The sequence below is a fragment of the Antechinus flavipes genome, chromosome 5 (genome assembly GCF_016432865.1).
Source record: "Antechinus flavipes isolate AdamAnt ecotype Samford, QLD, Australia chromosome 5, AdamAnt_v2, whole genome shotgun sequence".
Taxonomy (NCBI): Eukaryota; Metazoa; Chordata; class Mammalia; order Dasyuromorphia; family Dasyuridae; genus Antechinus; species Antechinus flavipes.
The window spans coordinates 285,053,446-285,081,039 of record NC_067402.1 but is presented as its reverse complement, the minus strand read 5'-3'; the positions used below and the strand labels follow the sequence as shown (position 1 = coordinate 285,081,039).

The 27,594-nt window shown below is 39.9% G+C and overlaps 1 protein-coding gene across 1 annotated transcript in view; it reads left to right on the top strand.

Moving 5' to 3' along the window:
- The first annotated feature begins 13,020 nt into the window (after positions 1-13,020).
- IL2RB (interleukin 2 receptor subunit beta) overlaps positions 13,021-27,594 on the top strand; it is a 34,732-nt gene continuing 20,158 nt past the window's right edge. Inside the window, exons 1-4 of the mRNA XM_051961772.1 lie at positions 13,021-13,241; positions 24,336-24,471; positions 26,060-26,174; positions 27,014-27,128. Of these exons, the coding sequence (XP_051817732.1) occupies positions 24,451-24,471; positions 26,060-26,174; positions 27,014-27,128 (251 nt within the window). The 5' untranslated portion in view covers positions 13,021-13,241; positions 24,336-24,450. The remainder of the gene's footprint in view (positions 13,242-24,335; positions 24,472-26,059; positions 26,175-27,013; positions 27,129-27,594) is intronic.

Here is a 27,594-nt window from a genome sequence, read left to right as displayed (position 1 = left end):
GGAGGGGAAGCATAATTTTTTTTTAAGTGTTTAAAAACACTAGGCTTAGCTTCATGTAGACCTGTATGCTAGTTTTTGCTCAGCTATTTGCCTCTGTGTGATCTTGGGCACGTTGCTCCCCTGCTCTGGGTTTCAGTTTCCTTATGTGTAATATGAGAGGGGTTCTAAGGCCCCTCCCAACCCTGACATCCCCTGTTCTAAGGTCCCTCCCAGTCCTGACATCTCCTGGTTTTGTGCCTCCCATCTTTGCCATTCCCTGTTCTAAGCCCCTTCCCAACTCTGACATTCCCTGTTTTAAGCTCCCTCCCAACTGTCTTTCCCTGTTCTAAGCTCCCTCTCAACCGTGACATCCCCTGTTCTAAGCTCCTTCCCAACTCTGACATCCTCTGTTCTAAGTTCCCTCCCAACTCTGACATCCCCTATTCTAAGCTCTCTCCCATCTCTGACATCCCCTGTTATAAGCTCCCTTCCAGCCCTAGAGGAGACAGGGCTGTGATACTTGAAACAGAGGCTTAATCTCATCTCAGACATTTCTAGTTGGGAGCTAACCTGGCAAGAGTTATACTAGGTCTTTCAAGCAATAGTCTGGCCTGAGATTCCCACAATTTTAAGTGTCCCTGGTTCAGGTCACTGCTTAGGAAGACAGAATTATATAAAGAAAAAAACTATTGTGCCAGGCTCAGAAGAGATTTGGGATTAAATTTTGTCTTAGAGAAGTCCTTACCAGCCACATGACCATGGATGTCATTTAATTTGAAAGAACCTTAGTTTCTACTTCCAAAAAAATGGGAATAAGAATACTTCTGGAACCTAATACAAAAGGCTATCATAAGGAAAGTGCTTATTATAAGGGTTATTTGGCACATGGGCAGATTCCCATAAGCTTGACTCATAAGGAGGTCACCACTGAATAAGCTAGATGGCCCTGTGGACAAAGTACTTTTTTATGGAGTCAAGGAAGACCTGAGTGAGGGGTTCTGCCAAGAAAATCTCAAATGGGGGCGGGAAGTTGGACATGACTGGATAGCAGAATTAATGACCATTAATCTTTGGCCATTGGAGACAAGTTGATGGGGTCTCTCTGTCCATGTGCCAGATTCCTACTTATACTTCTAAACTTAACTCATTACAGAAATATGAGTTATTATTTTAGTGAGTCAATTCATTTGGATAATGGATCATTTACTGGGTATATATTGACTTGAAGGATGTGGGTCAATTCTGAGGTCTGACTGGAAATGAGCACAATACTGAGTAGAGATATGCAAAATTATGTGCTTACACATTGTCCTCATTTCATATCATCACCCCCAAACTCGGCTTCCCAAACTCCAAAACATTATGGGAGCCCCATTCTTCAGTCAGTCAGTCAGCTAACATCTATTAACAGCTAACTAGGGGTGAAGCACTCTGCTAAGTACTGGGGATATTATTATTATTTGATCTTCTTTCTGGAAGAGGACCATGACATCGGGAATTTGATATTATGACTTGTAAATGAATTGGGTTGAAGTGAGGGAAGGCTGTGCAAAGTGGTGACTTTGATTTTCTTCTCCAGAGTCATCGGAGTCCAGTGGCCAGACATGGATCAGGAATGACCGGAAATGGCCCTGGATGTCCCCAGGTAGTTTGTATTCTAATAGGGTAAAAACAGGACATAAAAAGGAAAAGGAAGCTAAATGGGGTGGGAATGAACAGGTAGGAACAAAGGGTTATGGGAGAAAAAGTACATAGTGTAGCCTAAAGAGGATTGAAGAGGGACCAGCTGGAAATGGAGTTTGGGGGAAAGGCCATCCAATCAGAGGGAGAGGCCACAGGAAGGTGCTTCAGGCTAGGAGAGAGAGTAGGATGAAGAGCTAAGGCATGTTGGAGGAAATCTGGAGAGGAATGAGTTATCAAATGTGTGTGATGATAGGTACGATGATGGGTCCAGTCTCCTTCAACAGCCATGCAGAAGTGTGCTGGAATCAGCTGAGGTCAGAAAAGCTGATTGTTAAAATTTCGCTCTGAGCATTTATACCTCTGAGATCAGCAACAGCTACAAATTAGGGTTTTCCCTATTGCTTTGTTGATTATCTAGGCTTATAAAAATAATAGAAATAATGTTGGCTATGCAGTTTAAAAACCCCAAAGTATGTCATGTGCAATTGATTTTTCTGAGGTGAGAGAGCTGGTTATTAAACATTAACGAACACACCATTGTACCCATCCATGTTTCTTACAATTTTACAGAAGAGACTGTGAGAGCAATATCAGCCCTTACAACGATCCCTCATTCTCTAAGGGGTTGTCATCCTGAATTGTTTTTTTCCTGTGCTGGCTTTAGGTGGCCATTCTTAGTTCAATAAGAAGAGATGAGTTCCTGTTCTTCCCCCTCCCCCTTGTTCTAGGATCTGGTGTCCAGGATAGGGGAAGACATCAATCAACAAATTTGCTATTGCTAATTAACAGGATGTGATTCATTTCAAGTCATCCATTATCCCAAACAGGATTTAGCTGGGCATGGGTACAGATAAATCTGCTCCCATCCTAATTATGTCTGTGATTTATCTCTTCTGAGACAGCCTTGTACAGAATTTATTCAGAGTGAAGACATGAGCAGAGATGTTTCTCTTCTACTAGAAGCTTTAATTCTTTTTTTTTCCTACTCCTGAACAGTGCCAGTGTTGTAGAGTTCACCTTTAATCTCCTTTTGTTCTTCCTTTTTATTCTCTCTCTCTTTTCTCCTCTTCACCAATTTCCCATAGGTTTGGTTAAAAAGCTCCCTGGATTTAGCATGAGGAGACTTAGGTCTGAAACTTAGATCTATTGAGTTTTAGCCCCATGTCTGTGGCCAAGTAACTTGGGCCTCAGTTTCTTCCTCTGTAAAGTGAGTATAATATAACTTGCACTACTCACCTCATAGAAGTGAGGGAAAATGATTTTCTAGTTAGTACTATGTGTAATATTACAGCTTCTTTCTTCTCCTTATTCCCCTCCCGAAACCCCAAGCAGCTTGAGAGGGATGCATGGTCAGAGTTGAGAAAGATAAGGGTGAAGGAGTGGAGAAGAGAAACAGTAGCGATTTCTTTATTTCATGCTTCAAACTGGGCTCCCGTTTCCTCTGTCCTGATGTGACTGCCACGACAGCCCACCATCCCCAGGGCTAAAACTGAATTCTGTTCCCTTTTGGGCTAACAGTGCCCAATTCTCTCTTACTTAGCAAATAAGAGCTACCCAGCATGCTCTGGCTTGGTCCAGCTTGAAAAAAATAATAAATCTCATTTTGGGGCATTTTAGAACTACAAGAGAACCTGAGAGATGATCTGGTCCAGTTGCTTCATATTTATTACACACGAGAAAATAGAATCTTGAAGAGATAAAGTAATGTCCAAAAATCATAGATAGAAAACCATTTAAGGTCACCTAGTGAATTAATGGCAAAACCAAGCCTAGAACTGGTTCTCTTAGAAGTTCATCTTACTCTCTGGCACTTTTCCCAGCTCAGGACAAAGCTAACTCATTGACTTTTAAAAAATCCATTTTCTTTGTCAAATCCCCTCTCATTGCTTTCTCTTTCCTCTCCAATGAAGGAACGGACTTTGGATTCTGTCTCCTCCACTCCAAAAAGACACCCTGATTGGTTTTTCTGGTAAATGTGTAACAATCAACTCTCTGGAAAAGCTGTGTGATGATATACTTTTAAATTAAATCTAAGATATTAAATTTTTTCCATCATTTTCTTATGTCTGGACAATCAACAAAACAATAAATCAAGTCTTGACTTGTAGTGTTTGCCAGTTTCCCAAGGTGTTAATTGCTTGTAGGAAAAAATTCAACAATTGGCTTTCCGAGTCAGTTCAAACTAGCTCTGGCCAATCCAGGATTGGTGGCCAATCTCCATTAGCATTCCCGCAGCAGCTCTCTTCTTGAGGAAGTATTTGGCCTTCTCCTCTACTCCCTATCTTCCTTAAAATTTTTTATTCATCTGGATGTGTGAAAAGTGTTTTATACACAGCAATAGTTATGAAACCTATGGGCCCCTTCTCAGAATAATGGTATTAAATTCATAAAATCAAATACACAGAATTACAAAGGAAGTCAACCATACTGAAATACAGTCGTCACTATGTATTTTTGATTATGTTTTTATCTTGTTAAATGTTTCCAAGTAATATTTTTTAAATATTTAAATATTTGACGTTCATCTTTTAAAATTTTATGTTCCAATTTTTTTCTTTTTCTCCTTTTCCTCTTTCAACTATCTTCTTATCTATCTTTCCTTCCTTCTTTTCTTTCTTTCGTTCATTCTTTCTTTCATTCTTTTTCTTCCTTTCTTTTTTTCTTCTTTCCTTCCTTCCTTCCTTCCTTCCTTTCCTATCATCTATCAATCTTTTGATCTCTTTATCTACCTACCTCTCTATCTACCCATCTACCTATAATATTTTATCTTTCCTCAATTACATATTAAAACAATTTTAATGTTTTTAAAAAGGTTTTCCGTTCCAGATCCTGTCCTTCCCTCTCTCTTTTTTCTCCTTCTCAAGAGGGTAAGCAATCTGATAAAGATTATGCAAATCATAATATATTATTTTAAAATGATTTGCTAAAAATCCCTGACCTAGAGGAACTCTGGCTCTGTTAGTTAGAGCCTCTTTGGACATTTTATGACAGAACACAGATAAGAATCACACAAGACGGGGAAGGAGAGCTAGAGGGTGATCTGTATCAATAAAGAGAGTAACTTCTACAGATGAGATCACCAGATCAGCTGAAGAATCAAAGTATAATCAGTGATGATTCAGTCATACACCTCCATGCCTGAATGAAGTTGACATTTCTCTTCTGTTCTCTGTAGCTTTGCTGGGCCCCACTGGCCAGTTTGCTGCTCTCTGACCCCAACATTCCATCTCTGGACATAGTGCCTTATCCTGGTCTCTCTCCCATTCCTGGGGCACAATTCCTCCTTACTTTCACCTCTAAGGAGGTTCAGCTCATATGCTATCTCCTACAGGAAGCCTTTCTTGTACTAATCTCTCCCCTATTCCAACTCTTGATTCATGTCTCGGCTCTGGACTTCAGTGAGGAGAGAGTGAGAGCAATGTTTTTGCATAGCTCTGTCTCGCTTAAATCCAATTCACGTGCAATTGTACTGTACTGATGTCATTGATCTTCCAGTAGTGACCCATGAAAAACAAATAGATAACAGTAATATTAATTAATTAACAACAATTAATAACACGGACTTGAACATGTTCCTCTCCTGCTCAAGAAGTTATGGTAGCTCCTTATTACCCTTAAAATAAAAACTCACGTTTTACGTTTAAATCTAATCAGAATCAAGATTTAGCCTAAATTTCCAGGCTAATTACACCTGGCTTTCCATTATGCACACAACATTTCAGCCGCATTTGCCCACTTGGACAACTCTGTGCTTTTATAGAGTTAGTTCTCAATAACTGATATGCTTTCTTTCCTCCCTTCCATTTCTTGGAACCTCTACTCCTTTCAAGACTCAACTCAAATACCACTTCCTTCAAAAAGCTTTTTATGATTCCCCAAATTGTTAGCTCCTCCCCCACAACCTGAAATAACTTGGTACTTATTTTGTTTATATCTCGATTTAGCTACCCACTAGGATTTAAATGTCCTAGGCAGAGGCTTTCATTTTTGTTTTTCTATCCCCACGTGTGCCAAGGTTGGCAAATGGTTGTAAATGCCTTTTATCTCCTCCAATAGGACATGAGCTTCTTGAGGGTAGGAATTGTATCATTTTTGTTCTCATATCCTCACAATCTAGTATAATACCTAGCAAAAAAATCTGAAACACAAGTCTATGCAAGGGTTAATGTTGTCAAATTATCCATGCATATGTCTTGAAAATAAAAAGCTTTATTTAAAACAAAAACATAGTAGGTGCTTAATGAATATTTGATCAACCAAAGTGAATTACTGAACATGGAATCCAGGAGGCCTGATTCAAACTCTATCTCAGACACATCCTAGCTGAGCAACTCATCCTGTGTCTCAGTTTCCTTACCTCAAAAATGAGAGGATTGGACTAGATGGCAGCCAAAGCTATAATACAGTAGTGTATCTACCTCCGGGGATAGGAACGTCAACAAAGACACAGAATCACCATTCCTAGGGATTGTTGTGAAGATAAAATAAAAATTTTTTTTAATTAAAAAATTTTAATTTAATTTAAAAAAATAAAAAATAGAAAGTATTTTGCAAACCTTGATGTGCTCTATAAATGCTAGCTATTATTAGAAATGAAATTATCAGAGAGGCAAGAGGAGGACCATATGAGTGTGAAACCAAACTTAGAGAGATTATATAGAGTGGTCAGGAGAGAGTCATGGAAGATGAAGGATGAGAAAAAGCATTAGGATTTTGATAAGGTACAGCTTCTAGGGGAAATATAGCAATAATCCTGAGGCCCCCCCAGACCTTGGGAGTGCTGTTGTTCTAACAATCTGTTTGTCAATCATCCTAACGTCTCCTGGCTTTAGGAATACTATATTATAATCCTAGAAACATTGCTGACTGCCTGTTAACAATCTGTTGATCAATGATAGCAGGATTTCTGAGAGAAATGGTGAATTCATTCCTTAGTTCTACCTCTAAGCCATAAAAAAAGCATATCAGTGACATGAAGAATCGTATTTCTTTGTCTTTTCCTATAAATTTATCTTCTTGCTCCTGGTTCTTTGCTAAATTCTTTTGGAATTTAGCCCACTTCAATTGATGGTACAATTACAATAAACGTTGCCCCTTGACCTGGAAATGAATTCAAACCTGCAAATTCTTTTGAAATACCTCACAATATCAGTCTGTGACTTCAATCTTTTGGGGGTCTCTTTTAAACCTCAACAGATTCGATAATAATGAGAGTGTTAATGACATTTCAGAGAAGTTTGGAGTAGAGTGGTTGGATGGAAACCAGTTGTATAGTGAGTGGGAGGTGAGAAAGTAGTGATATGTGGGATGTGGAGGAGATTATATCTTTTGGGGTCATTTTTATTTATAGTAAAGCAAGGTAGAATATAGTAAAATAAATTTAAGGGGGGAGGAGGTAATTAATTCTATTTTGACTATGTAGAATTTTAGTTTTCTCCAGGATGTCTAAAGACTGAAGGTCAGGGGAGAGCTCAGATTTTGGTATAAAAATCTAAAAGTCAGATGAATTGAGATATTTAAATGCATTGTTGCTGCTAAGACATGGCGAGGGTGTGTAGAGAGAACAGAAGGTGACCCAGGATAAGAGCTTTAGGGAACACCCATTTAGATGGTGAGCACAGGATGATTAGCCACCAAATGGGATGGAGAAAGAACAGTCAGGTGGGTAGAAGAACAAAGTAAGAGCTATATCCCAGAGGCCAAGACCAAGGACAGAGTGATTAGGAATGTGTGATCTGTGGGTTTAAAGTTACACATAATATAGATAGCATGGGAACTGGGTAAAGGCCCCTGGATGTCGTGTTGCCTCTTGGTAAATTATGATATTGTATAGTTTTGTTTTACTTCAGATAATATAATGGAGATTGGCCTCTCACTAACAGCAACAGGACCCTTACATTTTAGACCCTCAGGGTTCTCAGTAATTCTAAAGAAACTGGGAAATCTCTTGCTTTTATGTGTTTGAGTCCCCACCACTAGTTTTCCTTTCTTCAGTTCCATTAAATTATTTAGCATTGAATTAGCTTTAAAGGGGAATATTTATTTAAGAGATAAAGCAAAAAGGAACCAACAGCCATTTTCTCCAAACACCTCAAGTACAGAGTGATGTGGTATGGATTATTTTCAAAGTTTATCCTAAATAGAGCTCATTGTCCATGTTCAGTTTTGTCTGATTCTTCCTGATTTCATTTGGGGTTCTACTGGCAAAGATATGGAATAGTTGGCCATTTCCTTTCCCAGCTCATTTTGTAGAGGAGGAAACTAAGACAAATAGGGCAAAGTGACTTGCCAGGATCATCCAGCTGACATTTGAATTCATATTGGAACTGAAGTCAGGGGTAAGGTGCTATCCACTGTAGCCCACATTCGTCCCACCATTACAAGTATAATGGAGCAATGGAGAGTATAGTATGTTTCAATTGAGTCCAAGAAAGAATAATATAATATACGTGTGTTTTGTTTTGTATGTGTATGTAGCATGAAGTCCTCAAGGAGACAATATGTCCACATTGGCTAGAGAGTCCGTTTCTGAGTCAGGAAGATTTAGATTTGAGTTTTGCTTCTAACCCCTACTGGCTATGTGAACTTAAAAAAGTGACAGCTCCTCATTGCCCTAGACTAGAGATCAAAGATGGCCCCTTGACTGCAAAGGGCCCATCTTGTGTGGCCCAACTAGATTGAAAACTAGTGGATCAATATATAACAAAATAAATAGAAATTGAACCATAGAATAATGTCAAGATGTGATTTTCTAAGTCAAAGTGCAGTTGCAGGAATCTTTAGCTAATGTTTTTATTTGAATTTTAATTGAATTCTGTTTGAATTCCTACTCTAAGTAAACTCTTTAAGACTGGAAAGAAGGCAGACTTGCCCTGATAAAGGGAGTTTTTTTATTTGGGAGTTCTTTATGTCAATAAAATCAGAAGCCATTTTCCTATGTCCCCTCTCCTCACCTTTGCCCTCCATAACCTATCATATAGGAAATTGTAGTGTGGTATAACTTTCAGTTATATGGTATAACATGGCAGCAAAATCGGCAATGGAGTATTGTGTTGCTAAGCTATCCGTGAACAACAAAGTGTGTAGATATGTCAGACTCAAGAAACAGACACATTACTTCACACTTATACAAACCACATGGAAAAAATACTTCCTCAAAAAGGTGATAAATATCTGTTGCTTGACTTTTACTGACACTATAGTATAGTTCTATATTAATTAGAGGTGTAATTTCATCCACATGGGACAGGAAAGTCAGTTCACTAATACAGATTGTCATTTAGGTCTTAGAATGTAAGCTACCTGAGGGATGGCTGTCTCACCTGCTTTTATTTGTTCCTTCAGTTCTCAGTGCAGTACCTGGCACACAAAAAGAACATGCTACATTCTCTCTCTCTCTCTCTCTCTCTCTCTCTCTCTCTCTCTCTCTCTCTCGTATTATTATTGTTTTAATCCCTATTTTACAATTGAGAAAAAACTGAAAAATGAGCTATTTCCTCAAGTTTACGCAGCTAGTAAATGTTTGACAACAGATTTGAACTCTGGCCTGTCTTTCTGGCTCAAAGCCCAGTTTGCCCGCCATATACCTCTTGGGGAAAATGGGAAGCCATTGAAGTTTATTGAGTGGACAGTAGGAGGGGGGAGGAAATGGTGACATAGGAAGGCACAAGAAAAACTTAGAATATAAGATGAGAAACCTAGGGAAGGGAAGTAGGAGAAAACCATACCTTGTATAAGACAAAGAACACTGGAAACCAGGGATTTAGATTCAAATCCAAGTCCTGAAAGGAAGTGAGGCGTATCACTAATGAGGGTAAGAAACAATATAAAAAAAGACTATCATAGAAAATAGTGAGTCAGTTGTTTTTGTCTGGTAGCCTGGCACTTGATAAAAGTTTATTGAATGAATGAGAGGTTCAGTCAAAATGTCTGATTAAAAACTTGAATAGCGAGGGACCAATTCTAGTTGGAGAGCATCAGAGAAGCCTTTATAGGGCAGGTAATGTTCAATAATAGGAAGGATTTCAGCAGACAAAAATATACCTCCTCCCTGTGGGATCTTTATAATTCTCTGGACTTGTGGTAAGACCCAGGAAAGGAAAGTATCCAGGGTAGGTATGAAGACAAGAAATCCATCCCTGCAGTCACCCCCTGCTACTGTATATGTTCCCTACGGACATATATAGATCTCCCACTTATAGTACTAACAGAGTTGAAGCTTCCCTGAAAGGGTCACTAGAGTGTCTCAGACCTCCACAATCCATATAACTCACATTACCAGTAAAGAGAAAGATCGGTTTTGTTCTTTTACATCATGATTCTGTTTTTTCCCATAATACTCTATTTTCCATCTCTCTGCTGTGTACTGGTTGTCCCCCAAGGCTGGAATGCTATCCTTTCTCATTTCCCTTGCTTTCTTCAAGACTCAGATCAAATCTTTTTGTCATCAGGATGCTTTTTTTTTTTTTTTGGTCTTTCTCTCCACCCTCACCTCCAGCTCCAATCCTTTCCCTCTGAGTTTATCTCCCATCAATTCTCTGTGTGGCTCTGTATAAAACACCTTTCCCACACATACATAGCTTGAATGCAGAGTATTTGGCTTTTCTCTGCATTCCTAATTCTTAACACTGTGCCTGGCAGCGAATACTTAATTAATGCTTTATGCCTAACTAAGCTCCTTCATACTTTTAACATTCCTTGTTCTAAGCTACTTTCCAGCTCTGGCATCCCCTGTTCTAAGCTCCCTCCCAGCTCTGACATTCCCTGTTCTAAGCTCCCTCCCAGCTCTGACATCCCTTGTTCTAAGTTCCCTCCCAGCTCTGACATTCCCTGTTCTAAGACCCCTTCTAACCTTGATATTATGTATTGTTGTGTTTGTCTGTGAAAAGTGGAAGCCTATTCATTTCTGTTCTGAGTCTGTTTTGCTGTGAGTCATTAAATCCATATCTAGAGACGTCTTCGGATGCCTTTAAATCTAACATGAAAGAAGGACACACACAAACATGGCAGGGTGGGGTGGCCCCATGAAAACTTGGAACACTGCATAAAGACTTCTTCTCACTTCCCCACATCTCATGCAGAAGGCAGAGTCCCCTGTCCCAGGGAAGAGCAGGGTACAGGGAGCCAACCCCCGCTCCACAGGTCTCTAAAATCTTCCTGGATGAGCTCTGCCATAGTGAAGCATCACAAGAAGGCTGTGGTAGGGGAAGATGATGGGGTCCCCCATTGGGACCACCACCACAGAAGAATTGAGGACTAACACCTTTGGTGTGAGGGTTTGCCAAGTCTTTTGGGGGCACTCATCTACCTTTCACCCATTCTCACTTGTTCGAAAAAACTATAGTTTGCATAGTGACCACACTCCAGTAAAACCTTTGATCAGCAGGATGATTTTAGAAAGTCCTGGAGAGACCTACATGAACTGATGCTGAGTGAAATGAGCAGAACCGGGGAATTATTATATGATGATCAATTCTGATGGACATGACTCTCTTCAACAATGAGGTGATTCAGACCAATTTTAATGGTCTTGTGATGGAGAGAGCCATCTGCATCCAGACTGTAGGGACTTAATATGGATCACAACATAGTATTTTCACTCTTTTTGTTGTTGTTTGCTTGCATTTTATTTTGCTTCTTTTTTTGATCTCATTTTTCTTGTGCAACAAGATAACTATATAAATATGTGTGCATATATTGGATTTAACATATAGTTTTACCATGTTTAACATATATTAGATTACTTGCCATCTGGAGGAGGGGGTGGGGGAAATGGAGAGAAAATTGGAACACAAGGTTTTACAAGGGTCAATATTGAAAAATTGTCCATGCATGTGTTTTAAAAATAAAAAGTTTTGGAAGGAAGGAAGGAAGGAAGGAAGGAAGGAAGGATGAACAACAAATCTCTCATGGAATGATGGACTTTGGTAGCATTAGCCCTGAAAGGAACCTTCAGGTTCAGGAGAGGGAATTGAAGCCAAATCAGGGGAAGTGAGCTGCTCCTGCATATACATCCACACAGACGCCCAGCCCAAAGCCCACAACTCTTGACTTCCCCTCCTTGTTCTTTCTTTGACAGGACTTCAGTAATGGGGCATTAGAGGGAACTGAATTATGGATAGTGCCATAGGTATGCTCTGGATATGTATGCCATCTTTCTATCACCACACCTGAAGGAAGGGTCACCCCCACACACACTTTAATTTGTACTTCCTGAGAGCCTTTTCTCCCCCTCACAGTCCTGAACAGTACCTGATGATGGAAACTCTTGTCTCCTAGCAGAGTAAAGTTCTTGGGAGGACCAAGACCATGACATTCCATGTCATCAGTCCAGAACTTCCCAAGATTAGAAGTTCCCTCCCTTCCCCATCTCAAGGAGGAATTCCCTAAGGGAGGAACTATATCTCCTTTTTCCTTTGCATTTCCCTTATACCATCTAATGCAGGACTCAATCCACCACAGACAGCTCAAAAAAGAACTGAATTACTGAATTTTTCTTCTGCTTAAGAAGTATAGCTCCAAGTGATTCCTTGTCTAAGGAGTGCTTCTGGGAAGATAAAAAAAGTTATTAGTTTAATAACTAGCTCTAAGGGAATGAAGCACTTTATAAGTATTATCTAATTTATATAGAAATGTATATACACACAGATATACATATAGAAAGAGACAGAGACAGAAGCACAGAGAAAATCGGTTAGATGGGACGGTATTTGTGAATGAAAGGAACATTTATATTATTGTGTTACTGGGTTCTAATTCTGCCTTCTATATTTACTAGCTATGTGACCATGGCCAAGTTCCCCCCTTTGAAACTCATTTTTCTCATCTGCAAAATGGGAGTGATGATAACTGGGAAGATCAGATTAGATTACATATGAAAAGCATTTCATAAACCATAGTGTTGTAGAAATGTTGGCTATTAACTTCATGCATGTATTTCTATATGTCGATGTATGTGGCGTATGTAACAATGTACTTGACTTCTGCATTGGATCGTCTGTAGATATATATTGGGGGGATGCAATTGAAGCAGGATTGGGGGGTTTCAAGATCTGAGAAATGGGATCTGAGTCCTGGGGAGGCTTTTCCTGGGAAGCACAGACCAATCTTGCCTCTTCCATGCAGAAGGGGGTATGTGTGTGCACATATGTGCACATGAATGTGGGATGTATGCTCAGGCTGTGGGAGTGTGTGGGAGATCTCTATCTGATACCTGGTATCTGGTTCAGAGTTTCAGGCTTAGCCTAATTTCCACCCATCTCTGTCCCCCTCCCCCAGTCACCACAGGAAGTGGGCTGAGCCTGGGGGATTTTTAAGTCTCTGCCCAGGTAGCTGCCTTCTCATACTTGGAGGCCCTGAGCCAGGCCAGTGCATGGAGTCCTTAAGGCAGAGTCCCAGCCTGCTGATAAGGTCCTGCTTCCCTCCTCAGGCCACTTAAGGGACTTTGACCTCTCTTCTTTGGGATTCCCCTCTCATCTGCCTCAAAGTGTGTTTGCCCCCTCTGGTGGCCCCTGAAAGAGGCAGCAGAGGGGGGGCAGCTTTTGATGAAGAAGGTACTAGAGCCTGGGGACCTGGAGGAGGTAAGTCTGGAGTAGAGAATTTTCTGAAAGAGAAGTAGAAGATGAGGAAGAGAAGAAGAGGGGGCAGGATGATGGGAATGGTTGGGGAGGAAGATGATTGGAATGGATGGGGAAGCAGGATGATGGGAATGGATGGGAGACAGGATGATGGGGATAGATGGGAAGGCAGAAGTAATGGACTTTGTGAGAGGGAGAGAAGTAGAAGGGAAGTGTGAGGAAAGAAGTTCCCAGAGATCCGGCCTCATCATGGTGGACAATAATGGATTTGGAAACTAAGGACCTGACTTCAAATCTTGCCTCTGATACTACTTAGACCAGGTCCACCTACCACTCTGGGGGCCTCAGTTTCCTTCTCTGTAAATATCTAGGATTAGGAGTAGACAGTGCTTTTTGTATTTGAGTCCATTTTAGAAAGGGTCATTGATATACTAGAACAAAAGCCTTGGTTCTGGAATCAGAGAGGTCCCTTTCAATATTTCTATACTCTAGAGGTATCCAGAAGAAGGAAAATATGGTGATGATAAGAATGGAACTCTTATTGTAGAAGGATGGGCTGAAGGAAATGATGCTGTTTCTGAAGAGAAGACCGGTGTGGGGGGTATGGGAGACGCCTTCGGGCATCTGGAGGGCTGGTTGTCAGATGGAAGATGGGTCCAATGTGTTCTATTTGGCTATAGGGAATTGAATTAGAAGGAGTGGGTGCACGTGGCAAAGAATTTCAAGTCTGGCTCACATTAGGAAGTTTCCCGAGCATGGGAGGTGTCCCAAATGGGCGGCCCGGAGAGGCAATGGTTTTCTTCTCCTTAGAGATCTTTGAGCAGGAACAGACTGATCATTTAGCAGGAGATTCTTGGTCAGGAATGGGTTGGTCTGGATTGCTGCCGAGATCCTTTTCAGGCTCTGAGACTTTTGATGCTGTAATCCCTTAAGATGCCATTCAGCTTGAAATCTGTGTTCTTATAGCCTTTGTTCCTTTGGGAGAGGAACCTTTGAAGTAGGCAAGAACAGAAGACTGGGGGAGGGAGGAAGGTGGAAAGTAGAGAAAGGATGGGATGGGGAGGAGAGAGGATAAGAGAGCTTTTAAAAAGCGGGCTATGGTAGAGAATAATAATGGAGTTGTTGAGGGACAAGAGAAAGATAATGGGTCATGAGAAAAGGGAGGTGCTGTTAGGGGATGCTTCCCAGCTAAGGAGGGGGTGGATGGCAGTTTCATTCTGACACATCTTTCCCAGCAGTAAGACAGATCTGGGGCCCCGTGGGCGAAAGATTACTATCCTCTTTTTTCTGCTCCTTTCCTCTGGGGACAGATGGGCAGGGAAGTGTTAGCCTTGGAGAATGGCTACGAAGACCAGACCCCTCCCTCCAGCTTCCCTCCCTTGTACCCTGAGATCTGCTTTCCCCCTCCTTCTTAGAAGAATGGGGGAGAATCTTGGGTTCCCCTTCTGTGTCTGTGACTGTTGAGTTGTCAGGGGGTGGAAGGGATTGTGTCTGTCCTTGTGTCTATACATGAGATCAAAATCTATCTCTATGACTCAAGATTCCCCTACTGCTAACCCCCCCTTCGGTCTACAGAAGGCTGAGGGTTATGATATCAAAGGATACCACAGTCCATCTCTCTCATTTTCAAAGGAGGAAACTGTCCCAACAAGGGGATGTGATTCGTTTAAGGTCTCACAGCTAGTAATTATGAGAGCTAGAGTTTGAAAAGAGCTAGGACTGTAATCTCTTTATGAGTCAGCTGTGCAGCTGAGCATCCTCCAAAGCTGATGTCTTCATTGGTCACAGAAAAGTGTCCAGGATGAGGGAGCTGATATTCCTTCCGAGCCATTCCCAGCAGCCCCCACCTAGACCATCGGCTCTGTCATTGATGAGCTTGAGCAGGGGAGGGAAGCCAATGTAATTCATGGTATATTCAGATGGATTGATTGAAGGAACTGACTTGGATGATGAAAAGGCTTGTCCGAGGGGCAGCCAGGTGGCACAGTGGCCTTGAAATCAGATGGACCTGATTTCAAATTCAGCCTCGGACACTTGTACGGACGAGCTGTGTGATCCTGGATCCTGATTGCCCTGAAGAAACAAAGGGGAAGGAGGAAGAAGAAGAGGAGGAAGAGGAGGAGGAAAAAGGAAGAAGGCTTGTGAAAGGGAGGGGAGAACATGACAACTATCTTCTAGTATCTGAAATACACTTGCAAGAAGGATTATACTATCCTACTTGGCTCCAGAGGGCAGAACTAGGAAAAAGAGACCAAGAGACAACTTGAAGGAGATTGCAGATGTCATTCCTGAACATTCCAAATCTGATGTAAATCTGATGTTTTCCCATGATACACCTTGATGCCTCCCTCCACTCAACTGCCAGGCAGCAAGAATTAGAATCTCTAAGTGCTAGGTTGGAGAGAAGAAAAGGGGATCGTGGTGGAGATAATCCAATCTGAAACTCCTTCCCCACCAGGATCTGGAGAGGTAAAAGTACTACTTCTCCTCTCTGAGCCTCAGTTTCTTTATCTGTTTAAAAAAAGAGAGAGAGAGATTGGATCCAATATCTTCTAAGGTCTCTTCATTTTAGATCATTTAATCAGTTCCCTTACTGGAGTCAAATTATGCAGATATTTAAATACCAAACTAAGTTGTTCATTTCCTTCTAGAGACCATAGGGAGCCAGAGAAGCTTCTTGAGCAGGAGTGTGATATAAGAAAAGAATTTTGGTAGTTGTTTGGAGATTTGGAAAGGGGAAGGAAATGATTTAAAGAGCTATACTAAGAGGTACCAATCTAGGCAAGAGATAATGAAGGCAGGGTATAGATCAGTGGCTACTTGATGCAAGGGGAGAGATGTTATAAGGATCAGATTGGTGACCTGGCTGTTAGCTGGCAATGGGTTAGGAGGATGAAAGAGAGAGAATTCATCTATCAACAAGAATTTGTGAAGAGGCTGCTATGTGCCAGATACTGTGCTAGGTGTTGGAATATAAAGGCAAGGATGAAATAGTTGCTACCTTCAGGAAGTTGATATTCTGATGGGGAGACATGATGTGCATAAATGATCATATGCAAAATAAAAACAAGCTTTTTATTTATTTATTTATTTTGCATGGGAGGGAACAAGTAGCTAAGGAGGGATCAAGGAAGGCTACTTATGGTAGAACTTTTGAGAAAAGTTCTATAGGAAATAAAGGATTTTAAGAGGTTTGAGTAAGAAAGGAGAAGGAGACAAGCATTTATTAGGCACCTATTATTGCCAGATACTGTATTAAATGCTTTACACTATAACCCTAGGAGGAAGATGCTAGCTAGCTTCTTCCCCATTTTACAGATGAGGAAACTGAGGCAAACACAGGTTGATCGACTTGTCCAGAACCACACAGTAAGTGTTAAGTGCCTGAGGCAGAATTCTAACTCAGATCTTCCCAACTCTAGACCCAACTCTCTGCCACTTGACAGCAAGGTCATGGAGATGGGTAATGATATCTTGTCCAGGAACAACAAGAACAGATTAGCTGCAATGAGAGAGTGTGGAAAGAATAGAAATATGTATAATCGTGTTGAAAAGGGTCTGGGGACTTAAAAATAGGAGACCTAAAGATCTGATCTTAGGGGCACTAGGGAGCCATTGAATTATAAGGGGCTGAGGAATCATATAATCTGATCTCTCCTTGAAGAAGATGTCTTTGATAGCTATGTGGAGGAAGGGCTGTTAGAGAGAAGCTTTTCAAGACAAGGGCAATTATTCTAGTGAGAGATGGTGACCTGAATGAGGGTGATGGTAGCATTAGATAGTAATAATAATAATAATAACAACAACAATTGTCATTCACATAATGCTTTAAAATCTGCAAATTGTCTCATTTGATAAAAAGAAAGGAACGGATGTTTAGATAAAGATAAAAAGAAAGGAACAGAAACAACAAAGAAGGTAGGTAGACTTGTGTTCAGATCCTGTACCAAACACAAGCTAAATGACTATGAGCAAATCTCTGTTGTCTTCCCCATTAAGATATAAGCTCCTGAGGGCAGGAACTTGTTTGACTATTAATAAATGCTTATTTATTGGGTGATTTAATAGAGCTATGTAAGAAGCATTTGTAAAGGTAGACTGGGATGCTAGAGAGATTTATAATCTGATTTTATATAGATTTAGGAATAATTATTAAGACTATTTCATAAGATCATAATTTGGGAATTGGAAGAGACTTTACAAGCCATTAAGACCAACTCTATAATTTATCCAGAAGATTATAAGTGAACCCAAGGGAGTTGAAAAATTCACTAAGAAAGCATTTTGTTGTTTATTCTTTGTTCTCAAAGAGAACTATGACATCAGGGAGGTGATGCTATAACATGCAAGTGAATTGGCTCTAAGTGAGGGAGGGATGTGCAAGGTCACCTGCCTCACTTTCCCCTCCAAAACCATCTGGATCTAGTAGCCAGATATAGATCAGGATGACTGGAGATGGCCCTGGATGCAATGGGAGAGATCTCCCATGACTAGTTATAGAAATAAGATGGAACAAATCTAAGACTGAGTGACTTGTATCCAAGTTAAAAGTCAAATTATCCTTCAGAGAATGAGAAGGCATGGCCAAAGAGGTAGGGGGAGAGTCAAGATAGAGCACTGTCAGAAAAAATCAAACGAGAAGACAAGTGAGAAGTCAGAAAGTGTCAAAAAACCAAACAAACAAATAAGCAACTGCAGACATAAATTGAAGACTGAGGAAAGGTTTTGGATGTCACCTGTAACCTTGGAGAGAGAGATGTGTTGGGGAGGAGGGGATTGCCACAAGACCCATTGCAAAGGAATGAAAAACAAGTGGGAAGTCAGGAAATATAAGCAATGAGAGTAGTTTCTTTCTAAAGAGTTGTTGGTGAAAAGAAAGAGAGATAAGAGAGAATAGGTCCTGAGGTTGGCTGATTCAAGTGAATCTTTTCTTAAAGATGGGAAGGTGTGGCTAGTTTGTTGGTTGCAAGAAAAAGGCCAAGAGAGATAAAGGGAATTGAGGATAAGAAGAGGAGGCAAGTTCTGAGAGGAAGCAGGAGACAATTACATCTAAAGCAATAGAAAGATTGATCTTGGGAAAGAGAAGAGATACTTCTTCAGAGACTGAAATAGAGAAGATAATTGGGGGTGACATAAAAGGAGTCTGAGTTGTAGAGTAGGGGAGATGAAAGGAGTACATAACAAGAGGTTTTATTCTTTCAGTAAAGTAGGAGATGTGTCAGAGAGAGAGGCAGAGAAAGATAGACAGAGAGAGACAGAGACAGACAGAGAGAGAGAGAGAGAGAGAGAGAGAGAGAGAGAGAGAGAGAGAGAGAGAGAGAGGAAGTTGTGTAGTGAGTTTAAGACAAGGAACAAAGTTTTGGAACTGACATTCTGGGAATTGTGATAGTCAGCGAAGGAAGAATAAAAGGATTGCCAAGTATGATGGGGAGAGGAAGGGGGGAAGGGGAAGAAGAAGAAGAGGAAGAAGAAAAGAAAAAAAAGAGGGGGAGGAGAAAGAAGAAGACAATGAGGCTGAGGAGGAAGAGGAGGAAAAGGGCACAGTCCAACTCTTCATTCTACTGAGCAGGAAAGCTAGGCTTTACTCAAGGTAACAAAGAGCTCAGACCTGATCTCATTCCTCTGACTTCAGATAGAGTTCTGTTTTTGAGTTAGCACTCTGTCTCTCTATTAAGTGACAGGATTGCCAGCTCCTGGATAAGGAGGAAACAGCAGAAAAGAATGATTTTAATAAAAAAAATCAGGAGGATGATGAGATTCCCCTCTAGTAATCAGAAGTCCTGGGTGGTCAGGCTCCGGAGACTATATGTGTGATGACTTTCTGAGTACTTAACATAAAATCTAAGTAGAGTTTTGGAAGAATATGAAAACATAAAATGAAATAGCTCCTGTTATTCTCATTGGAGTAAATGGACACCAATGGTTCCTCTGAGAACAACTAAACTTGCCATCATAGTTGGATTCCAACAGAAATTTGTCAAAAAAAATTTGAGGCTATTGGTTTTGAGAAGAATCATAGGTTTAGGACTGGAAAGAACCTTAGAGACCAACACATCCAAATCCCTCATTTTACAAATGAAGAAACTAATGTTTATGAAGGCTAATTGACTGGACCAGGGTTTGGATTTGAACCCAAGTCATAGACTCATAGAAAGAATAAAAAGGAATTTTAAAGTGCCTATTATGTGCTAGGCCCTGTGCATTAAGCACTTTATAAGTTTTATCACATTTGCTCCTCACACAACCTGGTGAAATACATGTTATAATTAATTTTCCCATTTTATTGTTGAAGAAACTGAGGCAGTAAGACGTGCCCAGGGCCACACTGCTAGTAAGTGTCTGAGGCTGAATTTGAATTTAGGTCTTCCTGACTCCAAACCCTGTGCTTTATCCACTGCATCACCCTCAGGATCCCTCAGGATCATATTCTTAAAGCTGGAAAGGACCCCTGAAGCCATCTACTCCAAACCCCCATTTTACAGAAGAGGAAATCCCTCTGTAAAATCTGAGGCATTGGGCACAAGGATCTCTTGGGGTTCTCCCAGCTCTGATGTTTTCTCTGATGTGCTGTGCTCTGTTATGTGAGAGGAACCCCTGACAGAGGAGACTGATGTGGTTAGACTTGAATTGATGCCTCCCCACATTTTCCACATCCTGTATTCATGCAGTCTATTATTATTCATCTTCCTCCTATTCAATCCCATCCATCAGTGTGTCAACACTTTTAGATCCCAATTTTGTCATCCAACTAGAGGGATATACCTTTCAGCTTTGGGATATGCTCCTGTTTAACTCCATGTCACTTTATCCAAGAAGCTGGTGGGGATCAGAGAGAGATCAGGGCTGGACCTGGGATTTCAACAGGAATGTCTAAATAGGGAAACTCTTCTCAAATTCAAGTTGGTATCTTCATCCCAACTAGGACTCTTAGAGACTTGCCTAGGGAACTGAGAAGTTCAATAACTTGCCCACGATCACTCAATGAGTACTCATCAAAGGCAGGGTTTTTTTTTTCCCCCTGACACAAAGCCCACTTCTCTATCCACTAGCCATGGAGCCTCTCAAGTCATTGATAAGTGTTGAATAGAATAGGACCAAGGACAGATCTCTCGAATACTCCAAGCTGTTCTCTAGCTTAATAAGGATTCATTCAAACTATGATATGTCAGAACTGGGAGGAGCAAATGGGTCCCCTTATTTTATGGACCAGGAAAGTGTTTTGCAAATATTAAAGTGCTATGAAATGTTTAACCTACATCAGATTAGTTCTGTCTTGGGGAGGAGGGAGGAGGAAGGAGAAGGAGAAAAATTTGGAACGCAAGGTTTTGCAAAGGTGAATATTGAAAACTATCACTACATGTATTTGGAAAAAATATAAAGCTATTAAGTTCTCAAAAAAATAAAGTGCTATGAAAATGCTCATTACTGAAATTGTTACTTTCCTTGTAACAGAAAGGCAATGTTACAAAATGATGTGTTGAATTTGGAGTTCAAGGATTTGGGTTCAAGTTGTGGCTCTGTTATTTCCCTTGTTACTACAAGGAAAAAGGGAGGATGAATTTATCATTAATTAACTACTGATCTTAATATGCCATCACTTTGTCTCATTGTCTTGAAATTCATTTAACTGGATCATTGTGTAGCCCATAATGATATTGTGGGAAACCATCAAAACTCACTTTTATAGCGTTCGTTTGATTTGCCCGTTTCCCAATCCAAAAGATCATGTGTTTACTATGGCTTGTAGTGAACTCATGTAGGATCCCAGTTGAGTCACCACCACGATAGAAAGAAGTACAAATGGCCGTAGCATTTTTGCCCTAGAAAGTCACTAGTGACTAGAGAAAAGTAGCTTTAGTAGAATGGTAAAAATGGAAGTCATATTGAAATGTTTAGGAGACAATAGTGAGGAGGAGGAAAGAGAGAGTAAAGAACACTGCGAGACATTCAGGTGGTAAGAGGAACAAGGCAATCAGTTCCAGGAGAGAGGAGTCCTGATAGACTGTGAGAGTGTGTTTGGCTTCTGATCATGACCTTCAAAAGGCCCAACTATGGAGAAAATAAGATGCTAGCACTGTACCAGCACTTTAAGCAGCAAACCTAGTGAATTATGGGAGATAGAAATAACAACATAAATTAGCTTGTCAAGGAATGGAGGAAAGAACATTAGACTTAAGAGATAGGACACTAAGATTCCTGAGCCAATTCTGCAACTTATTAACTATGAGACCCAGGACATTATAGAAATATAATTTCCTTGAATGAAAAGGACATTAGAGGTCAACTAGTCCAAGCCTTTCTTTTTGTAGAAAGGCAATGTTACAACATGGTGTGTTGAATCTAGAGTTCAAGGATTTGGGTTCAAATCGTGGCTCTGTTATTTCCCATCTATGTGACCATTAAGTCCTTTTATGTACCTGGGTTTTAATTCCCTTTCTGTAAAATGGGAGGAGGTTGGATTAGATGGCCCCTGAGGTCCCTTTCATCTCTAGATTTATGATCTTGTAATCATCTCTGGGCTTCAGTTTCCCCAATTGTAAAACAGAGAGAGACTGGGTTGGATTAGATGATTTCTAAAGTCCCTTCCAGCTCTAGATTTATGATCTTATAGTCATACACTTATCTTCCATTAGGGAAGGTGATTTTGAAATGCAAAATGGCAAAGGTGGGATTTTAACTCATTTCCTCAAAATCCAGCAGTCTTCCCCTTATACTGCACTGCCTCTCTCTAAATCTTAGTTTCTTCCTCGGGAAAACTGGTAATGTTTGTATTGCCTTCATACTGCTATTGCTGTTAGGAAAGTATTTTGTTGACTTTAAAGTGTGCATTGAGTAAAGGGGAATTCATCATCATCATCATTTCATTTTTGCCCTGCCCTTTTCCCAATCATAAGTCTATCTGATGCCATATCTTTGCCATTTCTACTTTGCACAATAAGTTGTAGACTCCTCGTGTCTGTAATTCACCTCTCCATGACCCTTTAAATGATTCTCTCCACCTCTTTAGAAAAACATATTCCATAGAGACTTACATGAACTGATGCTAAGTGAAATGAGCAGAACCAAGAGATCATTATATACTTCAACAATGATACTGTATGAGAATTTATTCTGATGGAAGTGGATTTCTTTGACAAAGAGACCTAACTCCGTTTCAATTGATAAATAATGGACAGAAGCAGCTACACCTAAAGAAAGAACACTGGGAAATGAATATAAACTGCTTGCATTTATATAAATAAATTTATATAAAAATAAGGGTTATTTTTACCTTCTGAATCCAATTCTCCCTGTGCAACAAGAGAACTGTTCGGTTCTGCAAGCATATATTGTATCTAGGATATACTACAACATATTTAACATATATAGGACTGCTTGACATCTAGGGGAGGGGGTGGAGGGAGGGAGGGGAAAAATCGAAACAGAAGCGAATGCGAGGGATAATGTTGTAAAAAAAAAAATTACCCTGGCATGGTTCTGTCAATAAAAATTTATTATAAAATTAAATTAAATTAAAAAAATAAAAGAAAAACATACTCATAGATGGGGGCCTGATGACAGTGGGTCAAAGGTAGGAGGTCATGCTCAAAGTAAAGAGATTAAGTGTCCTGCTGGAGAATCTTGACGATTGCAAATTTAGATTTCTGGGATTCAGATTTGGCTTTTGTAACCTTTCAAGCCCACTTCAGCCAATCAGCTGCATTCTGTGGCAACTTAAGATAGATCAGTAAAGGACTTTATAGGAGTGGGAGGGAAAGAGAAAGTTAAGGATCAAGAAAGAGAGAAAAGAGAAGAATTTGAAATGCAAGTGGCAATATTTATTAACAGACTAAGAAAACATTTCCTGTTCAAGGTCAGGAGACAAGGGAAAGTAACCAAATGCTTTTACTTCGATGAAAACAGTTCTTTTACACAAAACTTTGTGGTCTTTTTTTTTCAAGGACAGTAAGTAGTTAGAATAGTTTATCGGCTTTATCACGTCCTTATGCAAGATTTGGGGATTTTCTAATATTAGGCCACCATGTGATTGAAAGACTTCCAGTTAGTTCATCAAGATGTGAAAAGATTCTATTTCCCACTTTTCCCCGTATTCACTGCTTCAATTCTTTGAACTCTGTGGAGTTGCTGGGCTCAAAGTCACAAGATATCCCTGAGAGAATGTGAATATTACAAAGAAAACTTTCTGCTTGAGGAAGAAGCCAGTATTTCCCAAAGAAAGTAGAGCTTTCCTTTAATGAGCAAGGAATAAAACATTGTATGTTTCATTGGCATTCATAATATTATTCATAATATATCAAGGGTCTTGAAAGCCTTCAGTATTTTTGATGGATTTCCCACAGACAATTCACAAGAAGACTTGGGAAAGAGTTTCATGGCATGGCTGATACTGGTTTAGTAGAAATGATGATGATGATGATGATGATGATTATGGTGGTGGTGGTAACAGTGATGAGAATGGGAATGGTGAATTGAGCATTGGTGATGATGAAAGCAATGGTTATGGAATGACTATCATGACCCCGATCATTATAGTGTCATCAAAGATGATGAACGTGAAGATGGCATTGACAATGACACAGCTATGGTCCTTGGGAGAATGGGGATGCTGTAATGATAACAGGGAAGATCATCATTATGATGGTGATGTGGATGATTTTGGTGATGATCATTATGGCTGATGGGAACAATGATTATGGTGATGAGGATGATAATAACAATGTGATGGTGATTCTGATGATGGCAGTATAACAATAAAAACAACAACAGTAATTTCCTTTTTCTAATTTTTGATTTGATACTTACAAAGCACTTCTCTTATGGCTACCTTAGAAGCTATATTATATGGATATTAGTTCAGTGAGGATAATGTTGGTGCTGACTTAACATAGTGATGGCCATAATTACAAGGGTGGCTAACACTTGTACAGTTCTTTAAGGATCACAAAAGGCATGGATGGGTTATGATTTGCATGTCTGGATGGAGTCCCTAAGCTGAAAATTTCACAACTCCATTGGGATGAGCTCCTCTCTCTCCTTTTATAGTTTTATAGTACCTATTTTCTTTTATTATTATATACTATCTTTCTCCTTTTACAGATGAGAAGATAGGGGTGCAGATGAACAGCAGGTTTGATCCAATCCCCCTCCCCTATTCTTGGCTGAATCAGGAAAAATTTCAAGAGGACTTGCATCTGCTTCTTGGGAGCTAACTATGCAACCTTCTCTCCAGATGGTAAGTCCTGGGATCTTTGTTCATAATACATTAGAAAAGACTAAACTGTAGTTCCAAACCATCCCCTCTCCCATTCTTCTTCTTACCCAAGTCTACATGACTTAACCATATTGGAGGAGAAAAAGGCAGATGACCAAGCTCACTGCCCTTTTCTCATCATTCCTACTCTATTCCTTTATAGTCTGTCAAAAAGGCAGTGTGGTAGAATATCTGAGTTTGGGAATTGGCATTGGATCTTGGAATCAACCTTGACTCAGTTACTAGTTGATGACTTTGGCAAATCACTGACTCTCTCTAAGCCTCAATTTTCTCTCTGTAAATGAGAAGGTGACTTAGTTTTTCTCCTTGTAAATCAAAGGGTGATCTCTAATACCATTTGATTCTAGATTATATTGTCCTAAAAACCAGTGTGAAATAGTGATAAGAGTTTTGAACTTCGAATCAAAGGCTCTAATATTGAATATTGAACCCAATTCTTATAAAGTTAGGTGATATTACCAAAAAAAAACCCAGGTTACATAGAAATAGTCTTTTGAACTTAGAGTCTGGAAGTTTTGAGTTCAAATCTATTATCTTCCACTCCAAAAACTTACTACGTAACCCTGGGCAAGTTGTTGGATCTCTCTATACCTTAGTTTCCTTGTCTGTAAAATGTGGATAATGACCTACTTCCTTGAATTTGTGTAAGAATAAAATGAAATAGATATTTTTAAAGCACTTTGCAAACCCTAAAGGACGATGCAATTATTAATGTTTATTATCAGCCCTGAGACCCTGGGCACATTAGTTTACATCTCTAAATTCAGGACTTTTAAAAAATAAAATGTAGATTAATGCTATATTCAATTCATCAAATATTTATTGACAGATAATCACATATTATTCTATATTTACATATATGTATACAAATATTAATAGATGCAAGGTACTTTTTTAGATGATGGAGTAGAAGGTAAAACCAAAAGGCAAGACTTCAATTCCTACTCTTAAAAAAAAAAAAAAAAGAAGAGAGGGACCAAATATTGTAGTATAGGATAATTTGAAGGAGTGGGAAGAGAACTCACAAATACATTATAGTTTCTTTATGTCCACTATGCACCCCTCCATTCCATCATCCATCTCTTGATGATTGAATACTTTGGATTCTGTGCTGACCATTAACTTGCAGCCATGAGGTATCTCCTGAAGAATATTTCTATTTACAAAGAAGTGCTATTAATAGTTTGAAATAAAACCCTGGGACTAAGCAAGGTCCTATGTAATTTTTAAAAAGTAGATGGAACTAAGGATGCACAGCTACATGTTCAGTTATTATCCTTTCTATGCCAAAGGAACAAGAGGAAGATCCCCAGAATGTTAGTTGTATCACCTGGGGAGTGGGGAGGGTTGACAGGAAGCCATGAACCAAATCACACAGGAAAATGGTAGTGATAGAGGTGTTAGTACTGATAGTTTTGATGATGATAGTAGTGAAGATAAGAAAGGTGACAATGTTTTTGAAGGTGATAGTGGTAAAGATGATTCTAGTGATAGTGAGAGTTGTGGGGGTGATAATACATTGTGGATATTCTCCCATTCTTTTTTCCAGGGGCCCCATACTCAGCTTTATCCTATGGGTATGAACACCTGCTCTGCTCTTCCATGGTATCTACCTCTCTTTTTCCTCTTCCTTGTTCTCCCTTGGATCCAGGGAGCCTTGAAAGGTGAGGAAATCTTGTAATTGGAGAACGGTACAAAACACTGAACTTCATTGGAGATGTGGCTATGCCTTGAACCTCTCTTTGAGCCCCCTTGGGACAAAATTATCTCCTCTGGAAAATGAGAAGGTTGGAATGGATGGTCTTTGGGATTTGCCTCAGTTCAAAGATTCATCATCTAACATGTACCCTGATCGAGGGAGGGGAAACCCACCTCCCAGCCCCATGCTCTATAACTTAATTCTATAAATTGGGCATTCAGCTTGTAAGAGACTCTCTCTCTCTCTCTCTCTGTGTGTGTGTGTGTGTGTGTGTGTGTGTGTGTATCTTGAGGTTAACTTTGGAGAGAGTCCAGGTTGCACATTTTTAATGCTATGGACTATTCTATATATTTAGGAGTTTTTATAATGGACTAAGAAGTTGACTTTGGGTTGACATGAAATTAGAGAATACCAGAAGTCATAGACTAGAAGATGGCTTAATACTTGCTGGAGTAAGCTTCCAGAATGACTGAATCCAATGTGCACCAATGGAAAAAGTATTTTCCATTAAAAATCTGAATTCAAATCCCTTTTTTTTTTTGGTAATCTTAGTAATCTCTCTAAGTCTCAGTTCCTTTTGTTGTAAATTGAAAAGATAATCTCTAAAGTCACCTCCAACTCTATACCCTATGAACTATGGACACTTCCAGTGTATGTGTCAATTAAAATCACCTACAGCTTTGTTTAAGGGAAAGGATTCATACCCCAAGGGGAAGGGCTGATGACAAAAATAAGTAAGTAATAAAAGATGGGGGATATTGTTAGGAAGATTTTTGTCTTAGTTGATGATTGGATTTTTTCCAGACTCTTCTCAGCTCTCCTGCTTCTATAACTCAAGAGCCAACATCTCCTGCACCTGGAAGCCAGAATCTACTTTGAAGGTTGAGCAATGCCGTCTCTATGCCAAGCCCAAGCAAAGGTAAGAAATGGAGGTCATTACCGCTTTTCCCATTTCCTGTTTCTTTGGCTGTCAGGTTTCCTTGTTGGCTCACCAGGAGCTGTTCTCTGAACTGCCTTTCTTCCCTTGCCTACTGTCTCTGAGGGCAGCACTGAGGGTGATGGGGAAACCCTATAATGAAGCTTGTCAAGCTAAGAAAGCTTTTTCTACATGTTATAAATCAACCTAGTAAAGTCGGGGTTTCACAAATGGAAGTGTTTATAATTCCCTCTTGTACATATCCCATCCCTCTTTCAAAAAAAAAAGTTCTGGTGGCTTTCTCTCACTTCCAGAATTAAATAAAAATTCTGTTGGGTTTGCAAAGACCGTCAAAAACCAAATCCCTTTCATCTTTTCAGTCTTTTTTGCACCTTGCACTACTCCTTCCTCGACTGACTTGAGGATTCAGTAATCTTGGTCTCCTAGCTGGTCCTTTCATAAGATCTTC